The 25,954-nt window shown below is 37.9% G+C and overlaps 2 protein-coding genes, 1 long non-coding RNA gene and 1 pseudogene across 5 annotated transcripts; all 4 read right to left on the bottom strand.

Annotated features, from left to right (window-relative positions):
- Nucleotides 1-2,203: 2,203 nt before the first annotated feature.
- Nucleotides 2,204-6,267, bottom strand: LOC104603136 (LRR receptor-like serine/threonine-protein kinase RPK2). Its single transcript, XM_088899968.1, has one exon. The coding sequence runs from the start codon at nt 5,983-5,985 to the stop codon at nt 2,554-2,556; it is 3,432 nt and encodes a 1,143-aa protein (XP_088756094.1). The 5' UTR covers nt 5,986-6,267; the 3' UTR covers nt 2,204-2,553.
- A 3,243-nt stretch (nt 6,268-9,510) lies between these two features.
- Nucleotides 9,511-14,648, bottom strand: LOC104599301 (replication protein A 70 kDa DNA-binding subunit B-like; annotated as a pseudogene). The gene is made up of 12 exons (XR_016083529.1): nt 13,926-14,648; nt 13,122-13,268; nt 12,869-13,024; nt 12,545-12,722; nt 12,172-12,442; nt 11,978-12,080; nt 11,773-11,897; nt 11,610-11,688; nt 11,381-11,531; nt 10,889-11,082; nt 10,684-10,804; nt 9,511-10,179 (listed from the first exon to the last, which is right to left on the bottom strand). The product of XR_016083529.1 is annotated as a replication protein A 70 kDa DNA-binding subunit B-like (transcript).
- A 3,691-nt stretch (nt 14,649-18,339) lies between these two features.
- Nucleotides 18,340-21,212, bottom strand: LOC104599293 (uncharacterized). Of its 2 annotated transcripts, none has more exons than XM_010261777.3 (4): nt 20,891-21,212; nt 20,685-20,763; nt 19,080-19,933; nt 18,340-18,638 (listed from the first exon to the last, which is right to left on the bottom strand). In XM_010261777.3, the coding sequence occupies exons 3-4, from the start codon at nt 19,868-19,870 to the stop codon at nt 18,488-18,490; spliced, it is 942 nt and encodes a 313-aa protein (XP_010260079.2). In that variant the 5' UTR covers nt 19,871-19,933; nt 20,685-20,763; nt 20,891-21,212; the 3' UTR covers nt 18,340-18,487. The 2 variants fall into 2 exon arrangements, with proteins under 2 accessions (XP_010260079.2, XP_010260066.1); XM_010261764.3 differs by having other exon boundaries at nt 20,690-20,763; nt 20,891-21,198.
- A 3,264-nt stretch (nt 21,213-24,476) lies between these two features.
- Nucleotides 24,477-25,168, bottom strand: LOC148800989 (uncharacterized). The gene is made up of 3 exons (XR_016083808.1): nt 25,017-25,168; nt 24,818-24,921; nt 24,477-24,640 (listed from the first exon to the last, which is right to left on the bottom strand). It is a non-coding gene; the product is annotated as an uncharacterized LOC148800989 (long non-coding RNA).
- Between the last annotated feature and the right edge of the window lie 786 nt (nt 25,169-25,954).

Below are 25,954 nucleotides of genomic sequence, written 5' to 3'. Positions count from 1 at the left end.
GGCACCTCCACCATTTCCACCAACCTAACCCTTTCTACTACTCGACCTCATCGAACTACCATCCTACTGGCATGGCTTAATGATTATGTGTGTAATCTCCCACCATCCATATCTAGATCCAATGCTACATCCCTTGAGATTGAACCAACCACTTATCATCAAGCAGCTCATGATTCTAGATGGTGCCAAGCCATGGCAGCTGAAATTGAAGCATTAGAAAAGAATGATACTTAAACCATTGTTGATTTGCCGCCTGGCAAGTGTGCTATTGGCAGTAAATGGGTATATTATATCTAGTACAAAACTGATGGAACCATTGAGTGGTCCAAAGCTCAACTTGTTGCAAAAGGCTATACACAAGTTGGTCTTGACTACCATGACATCTTTGCTCCAGTAGCAAAATTATCCATTGTTTGTTGTCTTCTTGTCGTGGCAACAGTTCGCGGTTGGGCCCTTCATCAACTAGACATAAATAGTGCATTCCTACATAGTGATTTTAATGAGGAAGTCTACATGTCCATTCCTCGAGGCTTTGTTAGAGAAGGCAATAGAAGAGTTTGTAGACTTCAGAAGTCTCTTTATGGCTTAAAACAAACATTCTGTGTGTGGTTTGCAAAATTCACACATGCCCTCACCTCCATTGGTTTTACACAATCAGCCGTAGATTACTCCCTTTTTACCATCTCAAATGATGCTTCTTACATGGTTGTTTTAGTCTACATTGATGATGTTATCATTATTAGCAATGACACAGAGAGAATAACCTCACTTAAAACCTACATCAATGAAAAGTTTGGCATCAAAGATCTTTCTTTTTGGGATTTGAAGTTTCACGCACCCAAGATGGGATATACCTCAATCAACAAAAATACATTATGGATCTTCTTTGTGATACAAACATGTTGGACTGCACTCCATGCACTACACCTATGGAACAACAAAGACATTTTGTTGATCCAAATAGTCTTAGTGGGCTGCTTGGTGTATTTGACTGTCATGCGCCTTGATCTCAGCTTTGTGGTCAATTGCCTTAGTCAATTCATGCATGAGCCCCATCATGAACATTTTGATGCTACTCTTAGAATTGTTTGGTACCTAAAACTCGAAGGCATGATTTCTCGAGGACTCTTTTTTTTCTGCTCAATCATCTCTCCAACTTATGCTTATTGTGATTTAGATTGGGTCAGTTGCCCAATAACAAGACGCTCTACCACTAATTATCTTATGCTCCTTGGTGATTCTCTACTATCTTGAAAAACTAAGAAACAACACAATCTCTGCTGAATATCGCGCCATGGCAGCAGTATCTTTACCAGCTCCTATGCATCTATTCTATGGCAATAAAGCAGCGTTACATATTGCAGGAAATCCGGTGTTCCACAAAATCCCCACCTCCCACATATGCATATCAGCTACATCTGTTTTGTTCGTGAGCTGTGAGCACATCCAACGTGGCAAAATCCTCACCTCCCACATATCTGGCGCCATTCAACGTGTGGATATCTTCACTAAAGTTGTTGGCCATGGCCGCTTTACTTCATTACTTCCCAAGTTAAGCCTTGGAGAGGCTCCAACTTCCAATATATGACAGTTGCCTCAAGAACAAGATTCAAGAGAACAGCTGGTCATCAAGCCACGTGTGCAAAATTAGTTACCCTGTAATCTATAAATATTCCATCATCTAAATTAATGAAACAGACTTACCATTTTATTTCAAGAACTCTGTATTGGCTTTCAGAATGGAATCTTTCAGGCCCTCTCGAATAACCCTCGCCAAGCTCATGCTGTGTGAATATATTACGTCCCAACCAACCCAACACCTGATGAAGCTTATGTTACGTGGTAACCCAAACAAGAAAAGAAAAAGAGAGGTTGAGCTATTAATAACAGACCAACAACAACGCTTTTCATTTCTCGCGTCGTTTTCTGGGGAAGAATGTTAATAACTGACGGATATCATTAATGACGATACCAACCTGCACACCCTGATATCAATAAAGAATTTCAAATGTTTACTTGCAAAGAACATTCCATGCTCACAGCCTGCTCTTGTGCAACCCGCAGTTCCACTTCCACGCTCCACCACATGACAAACATATAGATTAATTACACGTTCTATCCATCTTCCAATCCTGCAAGTTCCTGGGACTTCAACTTGCAAGAAAACCAAATCCCATGGTTGAGACTGGAATGGGGCAAACAATTACCAAAACTAATTCCTTGCAAGTACTTTTGTATTCTTCAGTTTTATTTTACTGCTAAAACGAACTGGCATACATGTTTTGAACTAAATCTAGAAGATTGGTCTAGTAAGAGGACAGATAGCTGCTGCATTCTTCTGCAGATTCATCTATAAATCTCCCTTTCAGAGGAGAGCTATGAAAATGGTGATGGAAATATATTACAAATAAAATAAATACAAATCAGAACCGAATCTGATGGATGCCCATAATTGGGACCGAGTGCAATTGCACAAATTACAACTCTTCACCTTTAAAATGTGTCAAAGGAATGTCAATGAGCTGGCGGCAGGTTGGCAGCCTGTTTACTTACCTATGGAGGAGGTTGAAGTTGTTTCAGCCGCTGAACAACTTGCTTCATCGTAGGCCTGTGTGATAGAGATTCATCAGTACACCTAACAGCCAAGTGCAATGTTGCTACCAAATTGTCATGGGGGCCTGACTCCCATAGCGCTGCAGTGAAGAACTCCTTGGCCCTACCCTGTGGCAGAAGCATGCGTGCCCAGGCAACAATATTGAAACCATTCCCGTAAGAAGAAAATGATGGGTCCAACACTTTCTTATCTGAGATCAGTTCCATAAGCACCACACCGTAGCTGTATACATCGGCCTTGTCAGAAACACGGCAAGTCATTGCATATTCAGGGGCAACATACCCAAATGTTCCTGCTACACCAGTAGTGGCATGCGTTTCAGAAGTTCCCAAAAGCCTGGCCAACCCAAAGTCAGATAGACAGGCATTGAATTCGTTGTCCAACAAGATATTGCTAGGCTTAACATCTCGGTGGAGGACCCTTGGAACACACTGATCATGTAGATATGCAAGTGCACAGGCTACGTCTAAAGCAATCTTGTGAAGTATCCTCCAATCAACAGCCCTGTTAGACCTTTCCTGGATAAATTTTTCCAAATTACCACCAGGTAAATAATTGTATATGAGGAACATCTCTGACTCACTCGCATGATAACCTATCAAAGTCACAAGATTCTGATGGCGCATCCTTCCTAGAGTCTTGATCTCTGCATGGAACTGTTGAACACCTTGGAACCGTCCAACCGAGAGCCTCTTTATGGCCACTAGAACTCCAGGAGAGATCTCAGCCCTGTAAGTGGCCCCAAAACCTCCATTCCCTATGCAGTTGCTTGCATTGAAACAACCTGTGGTCCGCACAACATTTTCATAAGATAGTGGAACACCAATGTCTGTGAAAACCGTGACCTCCCTTCTTCCAGCTGACCGGATCCTCGACTTTGGGGCACATTTTCTGGTGTACAAAAACAAAACAACAAGGGCTAGAAGGACAGAAACAATAGCTGATGCAGAAGTTATTGACGCGATCTCAATAGAATTAAATCCATTTCTCCTTTTGGCAGGACTTCCTAAGGGAGAAGCAGCATAATTTTGTGATACATCATTTCTGCCCTGCCGACCTGAAGATGAGCTGGATAGAGAGAATAAATGGCAAGACTGAAGCAAAGGGTTTCCAAGGACACTGCTGCATTTGATCAGATCATCATTCAACGGAATAGGCCCAGACAAATTATTGAAGGAGACATTGAATTGAGCAAGTGATGCCACATTAGCCAAACCAAGTGGGATCTGCCCAGAAAGTCTGTTATTGTTGAGAAGAAGAAGAGTCAAGTTCTTCAAGGATACCAGACCTTTTGGAATATCACCTGATAATGAGTTTGAAGAAAGGTCCAACACTTCCAAGGACTGCAACTGCCCCAGGCTGGAAGGGATGCTACCAGTCAGGTTGTTACCAGCCAAAGAAAGATATCTCAGACCCTTCAACTGTCCAAGATGGTCTGGAATCTGACCTTGCAATTGGTTCCAACTCAAGTAAAGACTAACAAGAGAAGACAGGTTCCCGAGAGTTGGGGGTAATGTGCCAGAAATTTGATTTCTTGATACATCCAAAAGCTTCAGAGATCTGCACATTTCATCAATCTTCTCAGGAATCTGGCCAGAAATCCTGTTGTTGCTGAAATTAGCGATCATTACACTCAATCCATCACACTTCTCAAAAACATTTCCAGGGAATAGTCCTGTAAGCTTATTTCCACCAGCAAGAAATGCATACACAGTTTGCCTTCCTAATCTTCCAGGGGCAATTGGCAAAGATGGGAGATAACCAGTGAAGTTATTCTTACCGAAGTTATGAAAGACAATAAAACTGCCACTGGCTTCAAGAGAAGTTAGAGGGCTTCTATTTTGAATTCTGCTTGTGAAAAATGACAGATATGAGGCTGATGGGTCATACAGCTCGTCAGGATGAGAATTCAAGGATGGTATACGAGGGCAAATACTGCTCTGATTGAATATGGGGATGGATCCTGAGAGGTGATTGTCGCTTGCGTCGAACACAGTCATGCAAGGAACTGGAAGATTTACATCTAGTTCCCCAATCAGTCTGTTTGAACTTAAGTTAAGATAATGCAGATTCTTGCAGTGTCGAAATGCAGATGGGATCTCTCCAATGAAAAGGTTCTGAGCCAAGTTAACCATTTCCAAGCTGTTGCAAGCACCCCAGTTGCTTGGCATCACACCCTCGAGGTTTGCCCTTGGTGCCCAAAGAATCCTGAGCTTTGGAAGGTTTACAATTTCATCAGGGATAGCACCTTGATAAAAATTGAAATCATCATAAGAAGGATTAGACAGTCCCAGCGAAGTATCCCGATTTGACTTATCAACTGTTGTCAAGGGATCATCCAGATTCGAGAGAACGAGGACGGCCAATTCAACACAACTACCAAGCTGCGAAGGTATAGGTCCACTGAGGCTGTTCCTTGACACATCTAACACTTGAAGCTTCTGAAGCCGACCAAATTCAGGAGGAATGACATCTTCCAACATATTGGAAAACAAAAGCAGGGAACGAAGCTGACTGCAATGCCCCAGACTAGGTGGAATGGAATCGACCAGTAGATTTGCGGAAAGATCAAGATGTTCGAGATTCTTACAGTTGTTTCCAAGCTCACTGGGAACAGACCCACCCAGACGATTAAGAGACAAGTACATCCCTTTCAGCTCGGTAAATTTGCCAAGAAACTGAGGGATTGTCCCGTTCAATTCGTTAGCAGCTAAGTTCAATATCTGTAAGCCCATAGAATTGGAAAGAGAGGTAGGAATCTCCCCTACAAGCTTATTGGAACCGAGATTAAGGACCCGCAACCTCCTCAGGCCTTCGAATTTGGGAGGCAAAGTTCCAGAAAGCGAATTTCCCTCGAGATCAAGCACTTCTAACTTCTGCAAACCCCAGAGTTCATCCGGAATCACACCCGTGAAATCATTAAACGGCAATGACAAAACCCTAAGCTCAGTGAGCTTCCCAAGCGCCGGCGAGAGTTTTCCCCCCAATTTTCCACGACCAACAGAGCAACTCTTCCTGATTCCAAACCCATAAAACGGAAACTGGGAAACTTTGGAACAAGAGAAAGCTTCCGAATTACCTTTGCTACTGCTGTGGCCGCCGCCTCCACCACCTCCGGTTATATTGAGCGCTAGAACCCTCGACTTGGAGTCGCAGAAGACGCCAAACCAAGAACAGTGATCAGAAGTACCACCAACAGAACCCCACCCGGAGAGAAGCCCCGAAGGATCCGGAACAGAGCTCTTGAACTGAAGAAGAACCGATTTATCCGAATCAACGACATCACCATAAGCAAACGAGAAAATCCAGAACAGGAAGAACACATAAAGGGTCTCACGAAGCCGACGCCATCTCATCTTACACCAACGCATTATTCTCCACAATCGGAAGAGAAAACCCAAAATCCTAACCCAAAAACCTTCAAAAAAGAAAACCCTCTCTCTCTCTCTCTCTCTCTCTCTCTCCAGAAAGAGAGAAATTCAAGTTGCAGAGCAGAGGAACAAATTTTAATTTTCCGAAACCCTAACCATAATCAGTGGTTTGTGAGCACAGAAAAAAAATAAAAAAAAAAGGATTTAAAATTCCTCTGAGAAAACGCGTTTTCGTCTTCAGTCCACTGCTGCTTGTTTCCTGTTCTTCTTCTCCGTCTCCTTCCTTTTCTCTCGTTCGTTTTTCTTTATTTTTTATTACTTTTGTCTTTTTCCTACTGTGGCGGGGTCCACCGGACTTTCCGGTAACAAATGGGAGCCATTACTCGTCAACTAGTGTATCAGCCCGTCAACGCAAGGCGGCTACCGGTTAGACTGACCGGATAAAAGATTCCCTCCTTTCTGTACACGTGTCCTCCCTTTTGCTGGTCCACGTGAGTTGGTCTGCCCGAGAAGTTCCGTAGTTGGGGACTGGAGTGTTTACCGGCGCACTGGATTGGAGGACCGCTAAAATACGCCCGGGGTTATGAGCATCTTAGAGTAAGCGTGACGAAAGCTCAAAGCTTCACTCTAGCCGACTACAACTCCAGAGACCAGATCCCTTTCCCACATGGACCCCACCTCGCACCTCCCCCCGGGTCTAGCCGTCTAGAGCAGTAGAGTCTAGTTAGACTCTTGGAATAAGATCCACTGTAGAATCATAGACCGGAGAATCTTAACCGTTCATTCAGTAGACCTTGTCTTAGATCATTAATTGAGTTGGCGCTAAAGTCAACAACAATTAACAAACATCCCATGTGATGTGATTTTTTACCATTTCAACCCGACCTGATAAACCAGAATCCAGTTTACTAGTCCAGTTCTTAGTTTCTGGGCTGGGACCAGTGAACCCGGGTCATGCCCGAATTCCACCACCATTCCAGCAAGATCCACCTCACCTCTCTGGTTGAGCATTTTGGGGTTGTGATTATTGATTTAAAGTCTGACTCGTTCAATTCTTGGGGGGTGGAGCAGAAATTGACCAGTCAACTCGACCCGGTCTACCCCAGTCCACCCATATTTCCATCACCATTAGATCATCAAAAGTGAAATTAAAAAAAAAAACCCTAAAAAATGAATTCATGGAATAATGAAATTCTATTTTATGTTCTATTTAATACTTTTTTTTAATAATGCTGATTGACGAAGTTAGAATTTAGAAAGATCAAGGACCTCAAGCAAAGGAGGTTTTTGTTTTTAATTAATGGAAGGTGATTTGTGAAAGGATTTTGTCAACAGAGTTTGAAAATAGCATTCTGTGAAGTGACACTTGCCATGTGAAGTTGAAGGGAATAACAAATCTCATCTTATTTTAATTTATTTTCTAAATAACTACTTCATCTTTCACAATTCATTTACATATTAAGTATGTACTGGACGGATTGGATGGATCAATAAGACATATAAAACCAGTTCAAACTTAATGGTCCAAAGTGTTTTATTGGATTGGATTGGATTGGACCTGATCCATTCATGATGAATTTACTTATATTGGATTGGATCGAATTGAACCAATATTTAGTCCATTGATAAAAGATAGGAATAACGGGTGTCAATGGATTAGGTTTGGGTTGGAATCAATCTAAATTAAAATTAATTTAAACAGATTTAAACGGTCCAAACATTGAATTAGCCCGTCCAAAGTATTCATTGAATTAGACTGAACCTGGTCTGTCTACAATTGATTCATATTGGACTATATTGGATTGGACCAAATTTAGACCAATTGACACCCTGTAAGCAGGTGATTAGCTGGACTAACCAAAGTGGATAGCTTCTGTAGCATAAATGACCATTTGTACCACTAGAATTGTATTTGTTTCATAGACTGTTGGGGGAGGGCTACCCCTAGGAGTCTAGGACTGTGTGCCCTGTATCTTTCTCATTGTACCAAATATTCAGAATTCAACCGTTCAAATCTTAAACAATTTCGGATCGAATTTGGATGTCGAATACCATTAATAAATTAAATTAAAAACAATTAGAATATTACATATTGCTGATCTATATTTTATATACGTAGGTAAAACCCAGTTGCCTATAACTACACTTAGGAGTGTCAACGGTATTTGAAAATCCGATTTCGAATTTGATATTCAACATAATCGAATTGAATTTGGATAATTCGAATATCTAATCAGTCAAATTCAGATATCCTATTCTTATCGAATAGTTAATAGGATTCGAATTTGGATATGACCTGATTTGATTCGATAAATATCTGAATTCGATCGATTATTTAATTCTTATATATAATATATAAAATATTTTATATTATTTATATATAATAATTAAGTTATATAAATAATTTATATACTTTATATCAATAAAATATTTATTTTATATATTTATTAATTATCTAAAATAATTAATTAATCAAATTCGAATTGAATCAAATATTCGAATATTTAATCGGATTCGAATTCGGATATTACCTGATCCGATTCGAATTTGATCCGTTTACACCCCTAACTATATCAACTTATTCTCTCTCCTCATTGATTCCCAACCCTCTTAGAATTTTGTGGTTTTTATTTTTTGAATTTTAAAAATAAAAAAAAAAACAAATATGGGAATTTTTAATCCTAGCTGGAACCTGGGCATCTTACCAGTCTCTTCTAGTGAAATGAATTGAAAATGACTTTAATATTGAATATTATGAATAAAATGACTTGAAAATTGCCTCTATAAGCTATGACACACTACATACAACATTGAAACTAAATTGATAGATACATATTAGTTTTAGTTTTATCTAGATATAAGAATATTATCAGATCAGATTGGAGGGGATCCTTGTCTGACCCACTTATGAACAAATCAAATTTGAATCCGCAAATACGATTTGAAGTCTCGTGGAGAAGCCCAATAATTGTATTGCAATAAAGCATTAATAGCTCACCTAGGGAAACAATTTAATCCGATTGCTGGGACTTGGTCTGCTATACCCCATCAAGTTGGAAAAGGTGTTTAATTAAATGAGTGAAAAGGGTGACGTACAAATAGAAACTAGCCTGTTGGAGAACTGGAAAAGGTGTTGCTACCGAGGGAGATGCATTACTGGACATTGGTCAATGGTTATCAGAGCTCTATTGGAGACTGACTCTTCTCCTTAGCATTTACAATAATTTATTAGCCGATTGCAGAGCTTATTTACAGAAGCTCTTCCCGTGCTCAGTTTACTATATTCCAAGGTCTGCAAATTCTTCAGCCCATCGTTTAGCCAAATATGGCCTAGTAACCGAGCATGTTATTTTAATGAAATGCCATGCTAGGATTCCAGAAAAAAAAAAAAAAAACAAAAAAAAGCCTCTGCACACATCTTATGAACAAATGTGATTCTGGGCACAGTTGAATTGAATCCAGAACAATACGTTAGATTTACATTTCATTCACACAAAATGATTTCTGGGGTGTTCAGAACCACTTCTAAACAACTTATCTTGGTTTCATTCTATAATTCATCTTCTAAAATGAACTCAACAAGAATTTTGTTCCAAAATACAGAGAAGTTCACTGTGTTGCTCTCCTCACTTGATGACTTGAAGCATCATTCTGTACAAAGACGGGAGCATTTTTTTTATAATACTAATGAAAAAAAATGGTGATAAGTGGACTCAACATTTGGTAGGTTTCTACAGCCCTGTCTCGAGACTCTCGCTATTTTAAAGCATCTCCTGTAAAGTATAATTTCTTGACTGAAGGGTGCAACTAAGTCAAAGTCATTAGTAAAAAATAATAAAAGCATATACATAATGTCTTTCTGAATACAGCCCTGTCTCGAGGCTGAACTGAAGAGCATATATTACATCGATTGCAAGTCAAAAGCCAGATTTCAAATTTTTGACCCAAGAAGACGAGCATCCACTTCCAGACATGGGAGGAATCCAAGTTAGAAAAATCACGAGGTTTGCATCTTGGAAGACTCCTCTAACAGAACCTGGATTCAGCAGCAAAATCAAGCGGAGCCTGAGATCTGACAGTAATCCTTTGCCTTTTCTCATTCATGTACTCATTCTGCGAGACACTAACTCGAAATAGATGGGGAACCCATGTAGCTTGTTTCAGTTTTAAGTGGTATGTGTTGCTCTCTCCCATCTGACATTAAACCAAAAAAAGGAAAAGATAAAATAAGGATGTACCTTGGTAAATAAGATTAGATTAATAACCAGAGCATGGGAGTTGTGACTGGTATTCATTGAGGTTACTATGAGAAACCTAGCACTAACCAAAGTTGCCAGAGACAACTCCAAACATTCAATAGTTAAAATTGAAATGGAACCCACTGCACTAGGGTCTGTGCAATGAGACGTTACCAAAGGGAGCAGTTAGTTTTACACGCATGGCCATAACATAAGCATCACAGGATAAAGACAAGGCCTGCATAATGGGGTCCACTCAATATGATTCCACTAGGACAATGGGATACACATTGGATTTGGAGCCACACCACATGGCATTAGTATTTCCCATAAATAAACAAAGTGGCTCAAGAGATAATTACACCATGGAATCAGTTTTCAATTGCTAGCACTTGCTCAAGAAATATTTTCCAATATGCCGGTGCATGTTTAATGATAACTACTTTAGTAGTTAGTTTACCTGTGATTTCATCTGATCAAGCTCATCTGCAGAACATCCAATTATTTGTTCTGCTTGTTCATTGAAGACGGAAAGCCAAGCTTCCCCACTTGGATCAGAAACCTTCATTACCACTATACATCTGCCAAAGAAGAAACAAAGAATTAGAATAGCAGCATTAGAAGTTTTCCACTTTGTGGTAAAGGTGACGTTTGAAATTTCTAACCTCAAACTGCAGTCCTCATCATTCTTTTGGCATCCTTCACACCAATATCCAGATCCAATAGCATCAGTCACTTTCTTGTTGCATGTCTTACAAGCTTGATACCACATTGTCTGATCGGGCTTGATGAAACTCATATATGCTTTTATGCTGAAAAATGCAGCCAGCCCAAAACAAAGTAATTCAGGTTGCATCACCTGTGAGAAAGTTATCTCAACTTAACCAACCCAATTCAGATCCAATCAGGTTGAGTTGAGACTCCCTTGATTGAACATAACATTAATTTAACAAGTATTGTCTTTCACATAAGCCTCAGTGAAAGTGGAATTAACTAAAGCTTCAAAGAAATACCAGATCAGAACATCCTGATTTATTTTATTTTTCTATGTGAACTTTAAATATTCACCCAAATTCTATAAAATTAATCACCAAGTAAAGATTTTGTCAAGGTTTAAATAGGAAAAATAAAAAAATATATATTATAACAACAAATACCTTATTATCCTCACCCAAGGATGGGTTGCTGGTAATGTGTGAAAGGAAGACACGATCAGAGTACAGGGATCTTATTCCATTCTTTGTACTACTAGTGGTCAAACCTGAGCCAACAGAAGCCATTGCAGCCCCTTTACCTTCAGATTCATACCTGTTACCCGAAGGATATACAAACATTAGATGTACTGATGTATTAAATTAAAGGGGAAAACAAAGTATAGCATCTTGCCAAGATTTTAATTTCTTTGATTCAGGTATTTCTGGATTTACCAATACGATGCTTTTGTTCAAAGATGACAAAGATACACCTACGGAAACAATTAACACAACATGAAGTGAGGACGCACCCTTTTCACTAAATAAGTGTATTTACTAATATATATTGAGACTACCTTGGAAGTCTCCTACTTTAAGGCATTTTACTGCTACAATTGGGGCAGTGTCCACCATATCTAGCAATTTCTGCCCTGCTGTGGTAGCAAGATCATTCCACAGAGACACCACAACGGTTTTCTTTCTGCAATTAATGGCCTCCAGATTGTTAGGATACAATCAAACTGGAAGAAAACCAAATAACAAGAACAGGCTTTCACTTACGATTCATCAGCAATTGTTATGTCACGTTTTGGGATACTCTCATTGTTGCTCTTCCTTCTTACACTCAAGGTAGGAGAAACATTCTGAAAAACTCCAATAACATCTGAACAGTTACGACAAGAAATTAGTCAACAGAATTGAAAGACTAAATGTTGAAAGGAAAGGAAACATAAGAGATCCAACAGGGGATTTACCAACAAGCTCCTACCCATTAACGTAGGGACCCAACTGATCAATTGGAACAAAGTTGAATCTTGTCTGAGGAATAAATATTCTCTCTCCAGTTGCCTCCTCCACCTCAGAATTTTCATTTAAGGTCATCTCATAATCATTTTGAACTGTCTTGAACAGCTTGTTAGCAACTTTTAGAGTTCCTCTAGATATGTAATAAACCTTTCCCAATTCAAATTTATCATAGAACTTCTTTGCGGCATCATTAAACATTGTTGCTTGGATTTGTGTACCCTGTGTTAAGAAAACAATTTCACTAGTTTCTTAACGATACCAAGAACTTCAGCCTCTTGAAGGAAAAAAAAAACGAGCAGGCATCACAAAAATGCTGCTTACATCTTCATCAGTCAACTCAACATTGAACACATAACCTTCTCCTCTAGCATTTTTATAAGACCGCATGTTGCCTTTGCTCGTAAGCCAAACCTTTATGGTCCAGTTTCCTTGATAAGGGTTCAAAGAAACAAGAGGATGAATCCTTCGTGTCATTGCCAATCGTACAGCAGGAGCCATGCTGAAACTCAAAACAGTAAAAATGGTCAAAGCCAATAGAAAAGATCATTAAAGCAAAAAAAAAAAAAAATGAAACACACCACCCAGTATTATGAGGAACAGTCAGATAAAGAAATAACCAACTTAGAAGAAAACAACAAAACTCACTTTCCATGCTGTTCATGCATAATCTGTGCAGCAGATTTAGCTATTACTTCTTGCTTTGGTTTAAATATAATGCCTGTTTCTTCCTCTTTCACTTCAGTCCTGATTTCAGTTTCGAGTGCAGGAGAAACCACCTCACATTTTGTCACAATTAAATACCTGAAACAGTTCGCACCCAATTTTGGTTATGAAAACCAAACATGGGAAAGCAGATAAGAAGCCTTTAAAGGAATTCAAATGTTGGTCCAAGTCTTACTTCTCAGATTTGTAGGGAAGGACATTGAAGGTGTAATCAAGCATACGGATGAGCCCAAGATTCTGGATACTTCCAGACTCAATCTCGGATGATAGGTTAGATGGAAGAATTGTCTTAACTTTGATCTTTCCATCACTAGCCATAAATCTGCATGCAAGGAACATATACTCAAAATCCATATAAATATTGCATCAAAGAGGGGAACAAATAGTTGGATATCCCCTTGGCAAACACACTTGATCAGCTAAGCAGAGGAGAACATGAAATTAGTGATCCGAACAAGTAGCAGGAGTAAGAAACTTCCCGTACTTCTGATAGCTTGATCAAAGGTGCTAAAAACAGAACACAAATGTCGATTAACATAGAAACGATAAATTGGAGAATTCTCTAACTTGCTTTGATCTGCTTGGCGGAAAGGGAATGCTCAAGCATGAATTGAGGAAAATCTATGGATCCGGAAAGGAATGAAGCAAAGCCAAAACAACAGCAGGGGCAGAGCATAAAATGGAGAGGCAAGAATTAATTGAGGGAGCAAGAAAGGGCGAAGGCGTCGATTAAAAGTAACAAAGATAAATATCCACTAAGTAGCGTACACTGTATATGAGGAACCTAAGATACCCAAATGTAAAACCAGAAATAATGGTGCATATATTCTTCAACCAGAAAGGCAGAAACCTCAGTTGGTTAACATGAAGTTCAACAAAGGAATTAAAAAAAAAAAAATGAAATCGACACAGACACAATATGCCGCAGTTGCATTGAATGAAACCAATAAAAGAAAAGACAGTGATGGAGAAAACTCACGTGAATCTGTTGCCGACTTGCTTCAGATCGACTACTTGAACAGTGATTTCCAGAACATCAGAAGACGAATGGGGAGAAAGGTTCGCTAGTATGCTGGAAATGGCATCTGGAGTGATGCATTTCCCCATTCCGATGCTCATCCCAGTAGTTTTCCCTTCAAAAGATTTTCTAAGAGGAGAGACTAGAGAGAGAGAGAGAGAATTGACGGGAGTCGGAAGGGATGGATGACCCTTTTGTATCTGACCACAGAAATGCACAAGGCGGCAAATCGATCCGAATTCTCACCCGCCAGTTCTGACTTATCGTCTCACATCGGACTATGGAGTTTCCAAAGCTCTTTCACTTCGCACTTCAGGATCAGGGTTTCCCGCCAATGCCAAAGGATGGTTGAAAGGTTTTTACTGGGAAGACTGGTTAGTTATGAATTTGTCCTTCACTAATTTTCAAATTTTCAAAATAAAACTCAATCAATAAAAAAATTCAAGAAAATGAATCCATCGACAACAAACTCTTTTGGCATTCGGCAGCCTTCATCATCTGGTGTTGCTTTGGCCAAATCTGCAAAACTAGCATTAGGAAAATCTGCATCATTGATCACTTCCACCGTGAAATTCGTCAATGATGGCTTCTCTATTCAATGGTCTAGCTTTCTCTTCGAGTAGCATCCCTTAGCAATGTTATTGGGATCTAAGGGGTGGTAACCAGGAGATAGGCATAGCTAACTGTCTTATTATCTGGTAAAGAGGAAATCCCGTACACCCTGCAAATAGCATTCACCATGGTTTTCAAAACCGGATCAGACCGGAAAAACCGGTCCGTTCCCCCAAAAACCGGATTTTTCTCAAAAAAAAAAAAAAGCGTTGATTTTGGTCAGTAAACCATTGAATCGGGCCATTAACCGTTTGAACGGTTTTGACCTTTTTTATTTTTATTTTTATTTTTTTATCTTTATTAGAACGGATCATGCTTCGGTTAAAATGATCGGACCATTCGACCCAGTAACTAGACTCTAACCAGTTCGATCTTCAGATCGATTTTAAAAACCATTACATTCATTGTACAGGGTTCGGTCTGGCATGTGAGCAAAAAGGGTATTACTATGGAGCACACTTTAAAACAAAACTATAGGAGTACTTTAAAAAATTTGCCTATTTGTAAATTCTCGTTATGGGGAGATCTTCCCAATGCACCACTACAACATGAGGTTGGGTGAGGTGCGTTTCGTGAGGAATAAATCCAAATTCCACCAAAAAAAAAAAAAAATCATTAATATGAATGGGGCGACCTCATTGTTGCCTTTTATGAGATGTTGTCAATGAACACTTCAACTGTTATACGAGAGTATGGGTGATTTTGGATTGACCCAATCAATTTGGACAGATTAGACAAACCAACAAGACATTGGATTGGATCAAACCCACCTAAAATATTTATTAGATTGAATTAGATCTGGTTTGTCTGTAATAAATTTATATTGGATTGGATTAGATTAGATTGAACTAATATCTGGTCTATTTGTATAAGATAAGAATATAGGTGTCAATAGACCGATTTTGGGTTGAAACCAATCTAAATCAAAACTAATTTGAACATATTTGACGGTCTAGACATTAAATTGGGCTGGTCCAAAATATTCATTGGATTGGACTTGATCCATTTATAATGAATTCACGTTAGACTGGATCGGATCGGACCAAATTGACACCCCTATATGACAGCAATTTTTTATTTATTTTTGTTTCAGATTTCACTTTGTTTTTTTTTTTTCATTTACATTGAAGACGAGATGTAAACAAAACAAAGATGTTGAAATGAATCAGAATTTGCATTCTTCTCATTTGCACTCTTATGCATTTTGTGTTAGTGCAAATGAACTTGCATAACAAACAAGCTTTAGGTGAAAACTCAAATGCAATCTATAAATTAAAAGATGCACAATGGGGGAAAATTTTGGTTGTCTCCATAGGAATTCCTGTCAACTTTCTACCTTGTTGTGGCACGTGTTTATGACACTCTATACTAATGTTAACTTAGAAAATGATAAAAACCTTAAAAAAATATTTATTTTTAGGGAGAAAGGCGGTTTAGTTCAGGATCAGAATTTAGACACAAAATACTATTGGGGTAGATGACAGCTCGGAATTAATGTCAATTCATCGGGAGAAGTTGATGCATAAAGTATATGTTATTACCATTTTGAATGTTTATAGCTCTGCAGTACAAATCAGAAATGTGAATTGGGCCAATCACTTCTCCATTATTTTTATTTTAAATTTAATTTATTTAACAAAATTACAAAAGAACTCCACTTGCCCATGTCTCTTCTCTCCCTCTCCTCTCCTTTGTCTCTCTCACGGTCTCACCAGTTCTATCGGCGTCCTCTCTCTCTCTCTCTTCTCTCCATTGCCATTTCCTATCTCTCTCTCCCCCCAAGATTCCCAAGATCACCCTCTCTTTCCTCTCCTTTTCGTTTGCCCCATTCTCCCTCTCATCCCCCTTCTCTCAGCAGAGCAGCCACCAGCATTAGTCGGAATTTTTTGCAGTTGCCAATACCATTTTCTCACCATTCCGTGGTTGCCACTGGTTTCCATTTCAAAGCGAAATAAGAAGACGAAGGCCACCCTCTGGTCGTCCTATGAGAAAGTATTTCTTCATCCGATAAAGGATTCACTAACTTCCCAACCCATTCAACGATTTCATTAGAGTCATTTCCGTGGTGGAACCCAGCAAGATCAATTCGGTGCTACTCTTGACGATAATCCCATGAATCAGAACAGGTGCATGCCTTTGTCAAATACAATTAACCTTGTCTGCATCAGACAACCATTCTTTGAAGGAGATTTTTGCGGATTATCAGTGTCTGTGACTGCAACTGGCTCTACCGACGGCAAATGGCTATGACTGGTTCTCTCGGATGGATTAGGTGAGAGAGAGAGAGAGAGGATCTTGGGGCCAATGAAGCGGTTGGGGAGAGTGAGACCATGAGAGAGACAAAGAAGAGGAGAGGGAGAGAAGACACGTGGGCAAATGGAATTCTTTTGTAATTTTGTTAAAGAAATTAAATTTGTTTTTTAAGGTTTTTATTCATTTTGTATGTTAACGTTAGTGTCATAAAAACGTGTCACAACAAGGTAGAAAGTTGATAGGAATTCTTGTCGACAAGAGACAGCCAAATTTTTCCCCAATCCCAGTATGATTATGGCTAGACCTGTTTCAAGGGCCGAGTCGGGGCTGATTTGGGCCAGGCTTTATCTCTTTATTAATAGAATACATTCAGTCCCAAGTCCGACCATTGGTTTTAGAGCCCGACCTTCTTATAAAGCCCAAACCTTAAAGCACAGCCTAAAAATTGGGAAAAAAATATATATATATATATATATTATTTTCTTACTCAATAAAAAAACTGATTTATTTATAATAAATGACCTTATAACCCAAAAATGTTGAAACTTCTCACTATTGCTTGAAAAAAAAAGAACAAAGGAATAAAGAAATATATAATATATTTTTTATTAAATAAAATATTATTAGGCTCGGGCTCTAGCTTGGCCGGATTTTTCTAAGCCTGAGCCCTACTAGTAAAAAAGTCAAGCCTAATGTTTTGGGCCCAAGTCGGAACTTGCAAGCCTGAAATAATGTCAAAACTTGACCAAGAACAAATCAAATCAGGTTGGGTCGTTGGGCAACCCAGCCCATGAACAGGTCTAATTAAGGCCTTGTTTGTTTTGCAATTCTTATATCTTAAAAGCAATATTTTTTTCACACTTCACACTATTAATTGAACACCTCTTATAATTAAATTCAAATACCTCACAACACTCTTAAATTTTGTCCCCAAAATGCCCGTCATGCATTTTATTCATTATTTATTATTAGTAACACAATCTTACTATACCTTATTAGAATTTTATAACAAAGTAATAAGAAATCATAATATAAAATATTGTTTATTATTTCAATATTAATAAATTAATATCTTAATAAGAAAATAATATTTTTCAATTAATAATAAAACATTTTAATATTATAGTATTATTTTATTATTTTGTAAAAATATTACATTATTATTATTATTATTATTATTATTATTATTATTATTATTATTATTATTATTTTAGTATTTGGTGTGGAGTGTTATTATTAATTCCACAACCTGGTGAACAACTATTGCGTTCACTACAGTTCAGCTAAAATTGATCATAAATGATGTAAAGGCTGCAGCTTGATACCATTGAACAGAAGGTTGTTACAGTCATGGTTGCAGCACTTACTCAATTATTATTGTCAGCTCTATGTACCCATACCTCACTCAACGTATCTAATATAGAAGTCTTATTGTATACCCATGCAAATTTTATAATTAACATGGTTCCGAGTTTTATTATAATGCGACTGAAGAAGAAAAAAGAAGAAGATTCAAAAGAATCAAAACCAAGTATTTAACTTTCATATAAAGACCCCATTTACAAACACCTAAAGGGCAAGTTAGACAATATACTTATATCCTTTCGTATGTTTGTCATAGGATAAAATGAGAAAATCTGGAAGATCCCACTCTCTGATCAACAACAAAATGGGCAACAGGAGAAACAAGGGAACCACTTATTTTGAGCTGCATCCGGGGTTGCTCCTGGGGTCTGTGACTGTGGTTGTTGATTTTGTTCAGGATCCGCCTTCACTGAGCCACTTCTACCTCCACCTTCCCCTGTCAATCTGCAAAGGCCCAGGACTAGTTTAGTTGCATGCAGTAGGACACAACCATGACGCCTCTATGTAATTATACAAGACCATTATGGCCATGGATGGTAGCAGAATGGACATGCACAGATTTTCTTTCTGCAACAATTGAAGGGCATATTGATGGCATCCTGGCACACAACATTAGTGGCATGGCCACTTTTTATATAATAAAACATACATTATGATCCACATGTAAATTTATTTAACTTGTTTGCAAAGATTTCTCATACATACAAGCATAAGACAACATTCCATACTGGACACAAATATTATGTACCCAAGATGCAGTTTTATGTGCACAATACACACAGAACTACATGCCTGTATAAGAATAAATATTTTAATATCTTGGTATAGACAAATGTTGGAAATATATTTCTATCACTTAATGTGGCAGAAGATGATATAACTTACATCGGAAAAGCAAAAGATTGAATGCTGGTCGCACTAGCATCAGAACGACGAGATGTGCTAGATGACTGGCGGACAACATCAACAGGAGGATTCTTTTCTTTGTCTTCTGCAGTTGTCCTTAAAACCTCCTTCATGGTTTCAGCGGCTGCTTCAGCTACACCTAGGCTATCCCCCAGATCTGTATCTTTGTGAGGAGAGAGTGATGGTATATTAGCAGGGGGCGAGCTACTTTGGAGCATCTTCAACTCTCCGGACTTTGTCAATTCACCAGATAAAGTCAGCTCTCCAGATCTACCAAACAGATAAACATGGTCTCTGGAGAAGCTATTATTACCAACATGGATGCTGAATAATGACTCATTGGAAGCCACACTCCATTCCAATGGTGTTGTGGACTTACTTCTTTCAAACACAGAAGCTGGGATCCTATATGGATCGGGCACATCATACCGGTCCATCGTTTGGACTGGAGGGGATTGTTTTGATAAACCATTGTCTAAGCCCAAATCAAGAGTAGTACTGGACAATTGCGGTCGATATGTGAATCCTGGCATCCCTTTCTCAGACTCTCCAAATTTGGGAGACGAAATACTAGAGGCATTCCTCTCAGCATCTTTAAAAGCAAACTGAGCAACCTCATCATTGACTGGGTTGGATTCGCCAATTAAGTTTCTGTCCACTTCAAATTGTTCATCCAATGACGAGTCTGATGATGATGACGACAATGATGATGAACGTTGAATTCTAACTTCACGAACAGTATCCTCGGTATTCCCATGTCCAGATTCCATGGTTGAAGTTATGGAATCAGATGCAGGCTTGAGGTGTCTTATAACAATGTCAACAACTCATCGCTGTATTTTGTCAAAAATAAATAAATAACATGTCATTCCTACCTATAATATGATGCAAGAAGGGAGGCAAATAGACATGTAAGCTTTTTATTTTTTACCATAGAAAGGATAGAATAATGCACCATGAGAGTGGTAATACTACTTACTGGAATAAAGATAATATTGGCAAGAGAGAGGAGAGAGGAAAAAATTATACAAATCTAATATGTGTTCGGCATCAATGCATTTCACAGGTGTTCTGCTTCATCAGTTTGCCACACCAGGAAAAAAAATGGAAACACCATTGAATCAAGTCTGGCTAGCCATTTTTAGGGAAAAAGAAAACATTGCTGCAATGGTTATGGTTGTGTTTAGTATCATTGTTTCTACCTGAAACATGTTGGGTTGGTAAATATAAATTGGACAATTATTATTTGAGGCTATTTATGGTTGAAATAGACATACCTTAAAAATGCTAGAAACATCAAATTGGTGTTTCTTGCTCCAGGGGGGTTGAAGTCTAATTCATTCTAGCCGAAATAATTCTCACATGTGATGTGAACAATACATATCTCTCACCAATTTGTATTGATAAATTCAAAATATTTCAGGTAGAAACAGCAATGGTACGAAATACAACCTATGTATTGGGATTTGTGAGAGGGGTTCTTGAATAATCAAAATGATGTTTCTTGAATCACCTTGGTTTTCAATCACCAAAGCAATGTGGCATACCACACAAAAGAAATACAAATAAATATAAATAAACAACCTCACTTGAAATTGAATCATCTAGCTTCTTGAACCATTTCCAGAGAGTGAATAATCCCCAACTTTGTTCCGTATTAAGCCTACATAAATCCAAAAGGAAGAAAAGAAACAAAACAAACCCATAAGCTTATTTGGCATGATTATTTGGAACAGAGGATAAAAGAAGACATTACAGTAATCGAATAATTTCCTTCTGCTTAAAATTACCTGGAATAAGGGGTGGATAACAGGTGGAGCTGAAAGGAGAGAGAGGGGGTCTCTTTCTGTGTTGCTGTTTCGCTCTCCTCTCCTCTCCTTGACACCCTCCCTCTGTTGCCGCTGCCTTGTCCGGCAGAAGGAGAGGAGGAAATCAGGAGTTGGAAAAGAGGCGAGTTGGAGATAGGGGGAGGGGAATTAGGATTTGCATGATGGCTCCGGACGGGAGGCAGTGCGACGTTTTCGGCGACTTCGGCTCCCAAATAACCAAATCTTGTTGTCGCTCGCGCCATCCACCGGCCACTCTCTCTCTGATTCCTATCTCACGCACAATACACACCTCCTCTCTATTCTCTATTCATGTAGCAAGTTTGAAGTTTGAACGGAGAACTCACACGCTCTCGGAGTTGGCTTCGTGTGTTTGTTTCCCGCTTGCGCGCGCGAAACGCATAACGTGGCAGCCATCTAAACAATGGGCCCCGCCCTCTATCACATCTAACGGTCGTCGATTTTTAAATTAATTAGTTTCACATCTGAACGTGCATTGGTAACATCTCCCGAACTAATATACGGTTGCGATTAGGGGTGAGCATTGTTCGGTTTGTTTGGTTTAGTTTTTTACGGTTCGGTTAATTTGATTTTAAAAATATTTGGTTTCGGTTTTAGTTTTCAGGATTGGAAATTCGGTTAATCAAAAACATCGAATTAACCGAAATTTATTATATATGTAATATAACATTTTATAATGTATATAATATATATTATATAAAATATTAAAATATATTAATATATACATATAATATAATATATATAAATATATTAATATATAATATATAATATGTATTAATATAATATTAATAATTCAGTTTCGGTTTCAGTTTTATATTTTATAAATTTGATTTATTCGACTCAATTTTTAACCGAATGCTCACCCCTAATTGTGATGTGCGGTGAGGCACGCTCCGTGGGGCATAGATGTGAATTAGTCTTAATTCTGTCATTTTCTTCCTCAAATTTTCATTTGCAACAAATACTCTTTACTTTTCCTCTTTTCATTTAATGCATCGACGAAGGAAGTTATTTTATTAGAATGCCCTTTCAAGATTTATATGGACAAATATATGAATTTACAAAAATGGATATAAAAAAATAAAATCTCTTTTTTGCTCATTTTGCTTTTTTTTTTTGATAAATCACTTATTTTGCTTCTAAACTTTATCAAACAAAACCCTAGTTTGACAAACTTTATAGCACGTGTATGTGCATTTGCGGTGGTAGTATCTCTAAGACAACTATTTATAATTTATGGGCAGTTTCTAAACGGTTATAAGTGGGTAGTTTCTAAAGTGAAAGTAAATGACATATATGCCCTCTTTATGTCTATTGTATGCTTACACAAGAGGAATGGAAAACATCCAATGAAAATTCCAGAAAGAAGGGGGCATTCACTATTTTATAGATAGTATAGATTTGTTTAGACTTTAGAGAGGTGAATTGAGCTCCATACTAGCTAGGTAGTAGGGATGCAAATTAATAGGATTAGATTCAAATAAGGGTATATCGGAATATGATCTGGTACTATAAATGTAGATCCAATATGAAGATTCGATTGGATTTCAAAAACATTGAATTTGAATTTGAATTCGATAAGGATGTCAGATATCTGAATATGATCCAATTCAATTTAATTTAAATAATAAATTATTAATAGGAAAAAGAAAATATAATAGTTAAATAAAAAGAAGTATTGTTTCAACTATTTTCATCATATATATACATGTTTCTTATAAGAATAAATAATATAAAAATTACAAAAATGCAATATATATATATATATATATATATATATATATATCATATTTATAAATATCAAATATGGGTGATCTTAATTTGTAAACCGAAAATCCAATATGGAGATATATGAATCCGACAAAAACAGGATCAAAGTGGGTGTTTGGCACCAAAGCATTTCATTTTTGTTGATGTGTCATATGTGTCACATCAGCAATTAAATGGAATTGGCAAAAAAATCCCATTTGGCAATTCTATTTAAAAAAAAAAAAGTTTTTTGTAATGATTAACTTTGGAATTCGGTAAAAGAGGGGTTTTTGAAATCACACTGGTGACATGGCACATTAAAATTTGAAAAAAGCTAATTAATTTCTCTGAGATGTCACATAGTTGTCATTATAAATATATCATAAATTAAGTAAATTCACTTTAAATGCCCAATCAACCTGCATCCCATTTTTTGTGTATTTTCAAAAAAAATAGATAAAATGAAACACTTGTTAATCAAGGCCCACTCGTAAAACGGAATACTTGTGAAATGCTCTTCTTGGAATTTGGAGATGTTTAACAATAACATAACAATTTCAAAGTGGATTGGAAGAATGCTAAAAGAGGAACATAGTGCTAAAAAAATAAAAAGCAACTAAAGTGTTCAGCTAATCTGAATTTTTTATATGATGGTTTGACGAGAGATGAAGCAATGGGAGAGAGAGGTAGGGATGTCCACTAGGATTGCAAATAGGTTCTGATCAGATCCGATTAGATTCCGAATTCAATCTGGTAAGAAATAGATTCGGATAGCTCTTTTGATCATAATAAATCTGATTGGATCAGGGAAAAAAAACTTGATCGGTTTAGTTAATGGAGACCGGCTTCAGTCAGCGCAAGGCTTGTTCGAACAGTCTTTACAGCCTTGCATCAGGATATCTCCGTACTTCTATTCTTTATTTCATGGGGAGATATTCCCAATGCAAAGCTATAATGATTGTTCGAATGGACTTTGCACTGACTGAATCCAGTTTATAGTTAAGGATCGAATTAAAATATACCCAATCAGATCTGTCACGACCCCATCTAATCGTTAGTTATGAAATATTATATTTTATATATTATTTATATATATTATATTAATCCTATCGTTTTTATTACAATTCTAATCAAATCAGATATCGGATAAGATATTCGAATTCAAAGCATACTCTTGAAAATTCTAGGGATTCTTGCCAAATTCAAATCGGTCAGATTTCTTATCGAATCAGATTGGGTATACCCTTTACCAAATCCGATCCATTTGCAGCCCTAATGTCAACGGGCATGTCCACCGACCCAATGTAGGCCGGCCCGACTTTAACCCAATAGGCTCGGGTCAATGCGAGCTTACCACCCAACCCGACCCACTGACATCCCTATACAGAGCCCGACACCCGGAGAAATTTCAGAGCTTGAATGCTTAGCTTGTGAATGTTATCCCAATTGATCAGAGACATTATCAGAACTGTGAAATGATATTTACACTGAGTTTGTCTTTGAGGAGGATCTAAAGCTCAGGTTGAAATAAATACAGGTTAGAACTAGGAACCACATACCTAACAAGATTCAAAACCAATGATGTTGTCTCTCTCACATTGTAAATTAAGTTTGTTTGTGGACGGAGATCAATGGAGAAATTGGTTTAGTCCAATCCCAATGGTACCAAGTTGGTGAGAACGAGAAACAAATTCTCAACATCTAAATCACGAAAATATTGATTCTAAGCAATTCCAAATGAAGGGATGGAAATTAAAGAATTTAAATACTTTGTAGATGCATTATCTGAAGATTGAATACAAATTTCTTTAAATGAAAGATTATCCATTAACTGTAAAACATGGAAAACAAGAATTAAAAATCCATGATTTTCTTATCCATAATGGTGTTAAATACTCAGACTGGTGAAAGACCCACTTCCTGAAGACACTGATCATCAAGTAGCTGCAACAACAAAGAAAGTAAAGTGAGTAATCTATTCGGTTGTTTAACTGGATTCAAATAGAGCCACCTCCTGGGGAGGACAGCTTTGGGGATTACATCTCTATAATTTATGGGTTGGGCAACTTGATTTTCTTATATGTTTGCAAGAATTTAATTGAGTTCTAAGAAGTTGTATACCTTTGGTGGGTTTTTAGCCGGTGGCAAGAGGGGTCCTGCCTTTATTTCTTGCCATAAGGCCTCTGGAGATGGGAGACATCAGTCGATCAGTCGGGCTCATATACCTGCATTGTAAGTAATCACAGAGTTATAGAATAAGCAGGAAGAAAAAGAAACCCATTAATGTGTTTGTTGAAGCTTCTGTGGAAAAATCCGTCACCTTTCAAAGTACTTGAATGACTTGGGGACTTTGAGAGCATCAAGGGTGATGGGTATTTCATTGCCGGAACCATGGGATTCCAGACCTCGCTGCAGAGTTTGAGTCTGAGGAGGCGTTCTCTCTAAAGAAGAACTATTCTCAAGTTGGGTTGGCTGTTGTATGGGATGGAGGGGATTCCAACGGTCGAATTCATTTTTGTACGGATAGGACACGTGGAGATAAGAAGACAAAAGCACCTTTCAATTTGAACTAGTGAAAGCAAATACACGTCGTTGGGATTTATGATTTTGTAATTTGTGGTTCTACTTCTACTTCTACATTCTCAAATGACCAAACTACCCTAAGCATCACCAAAACCAAATACATTCAAGACATAGGGCTAGAGCAAAATCATGGTCTGGCCTGGCCTGACCTAAGAAGTCACATAGCCCAAGCTATAATGCCTTGAACTAACATGTTGTTGTTGCCTTGTTGCCCAGACCCAAGATTCTAACCGGCATTTGTATTGGGTAGGAATGGTAATTTTCTCCATCCCCATCAGGTACCTGGCTTTAAGTCGAGGATGGAGATTGCTTTGTTGGGGATGGGGACTGATAGTGATACCCAATTAAGGATGGGATAAGGATGGAGACTAGACTCTGGAGAGTGAATTCTCCGACCTGACTCAATCCTGATTATATATATTAAATACATATAATATAATTTATATCAAAATATATTTAAAATATTTTTAATTAAGAATTCATTTTTTTAAGCAAATTGATTTTTTAAAATAATTTTAATTTAAAACATTTGGGAATTTGGGTCCCTGACAAGGAACCTGTCTCTATCGAGCATCAAGGATGGGGGGCCATTCTTTATCCTCAGCAGGGATCCTGCCATTCCTATTAGTGAGCTCAGCCGTGAGGAAGAGGAGAAGTTCTGGATGTGAGACCAAA

This window comes from Nelumbo nucifera, chromosome 3, assembly GCF_055504915.1.
Source record: "Nelumbo nucifera cultivar China Antique chromosome 3, China Antique-T2T, whole genome shotgun sequence".
Lineage (NCBI taxonomy): Eukaryota > Viridiplantae > Streptophyta > Magnoliopsida > Proteales > Nelumbonaceae > Nelumbo > Nelumbo nucifera.
This window is presented reverse-complemented; position numbering and strand designations above follow the sequence as displayed.

Coding starts and splice junctions, on each gene's coding strand:
- LOC104603136 (XM_088899968.1), bottom strand. CDS start 5,985: ATGCGTTGGTGTAAGATGAGATGGCGTCGGCTTCGTGAGACCCTTTAT.
- LOC104599293 (XM_010261777.3), bottom strand. CDS start 19,870: ATGGAATCTGGACATGGGAATACCGAGGATACTGTTCGTGAAGTTAGA. Junction 18,639..19,079: donor CAATCTTTTGCTTTTCCGAT/GTAAGTTATATC, acceptor GGGCCTTTGCAG/ATTGACAGGGGAAGGTGGAG.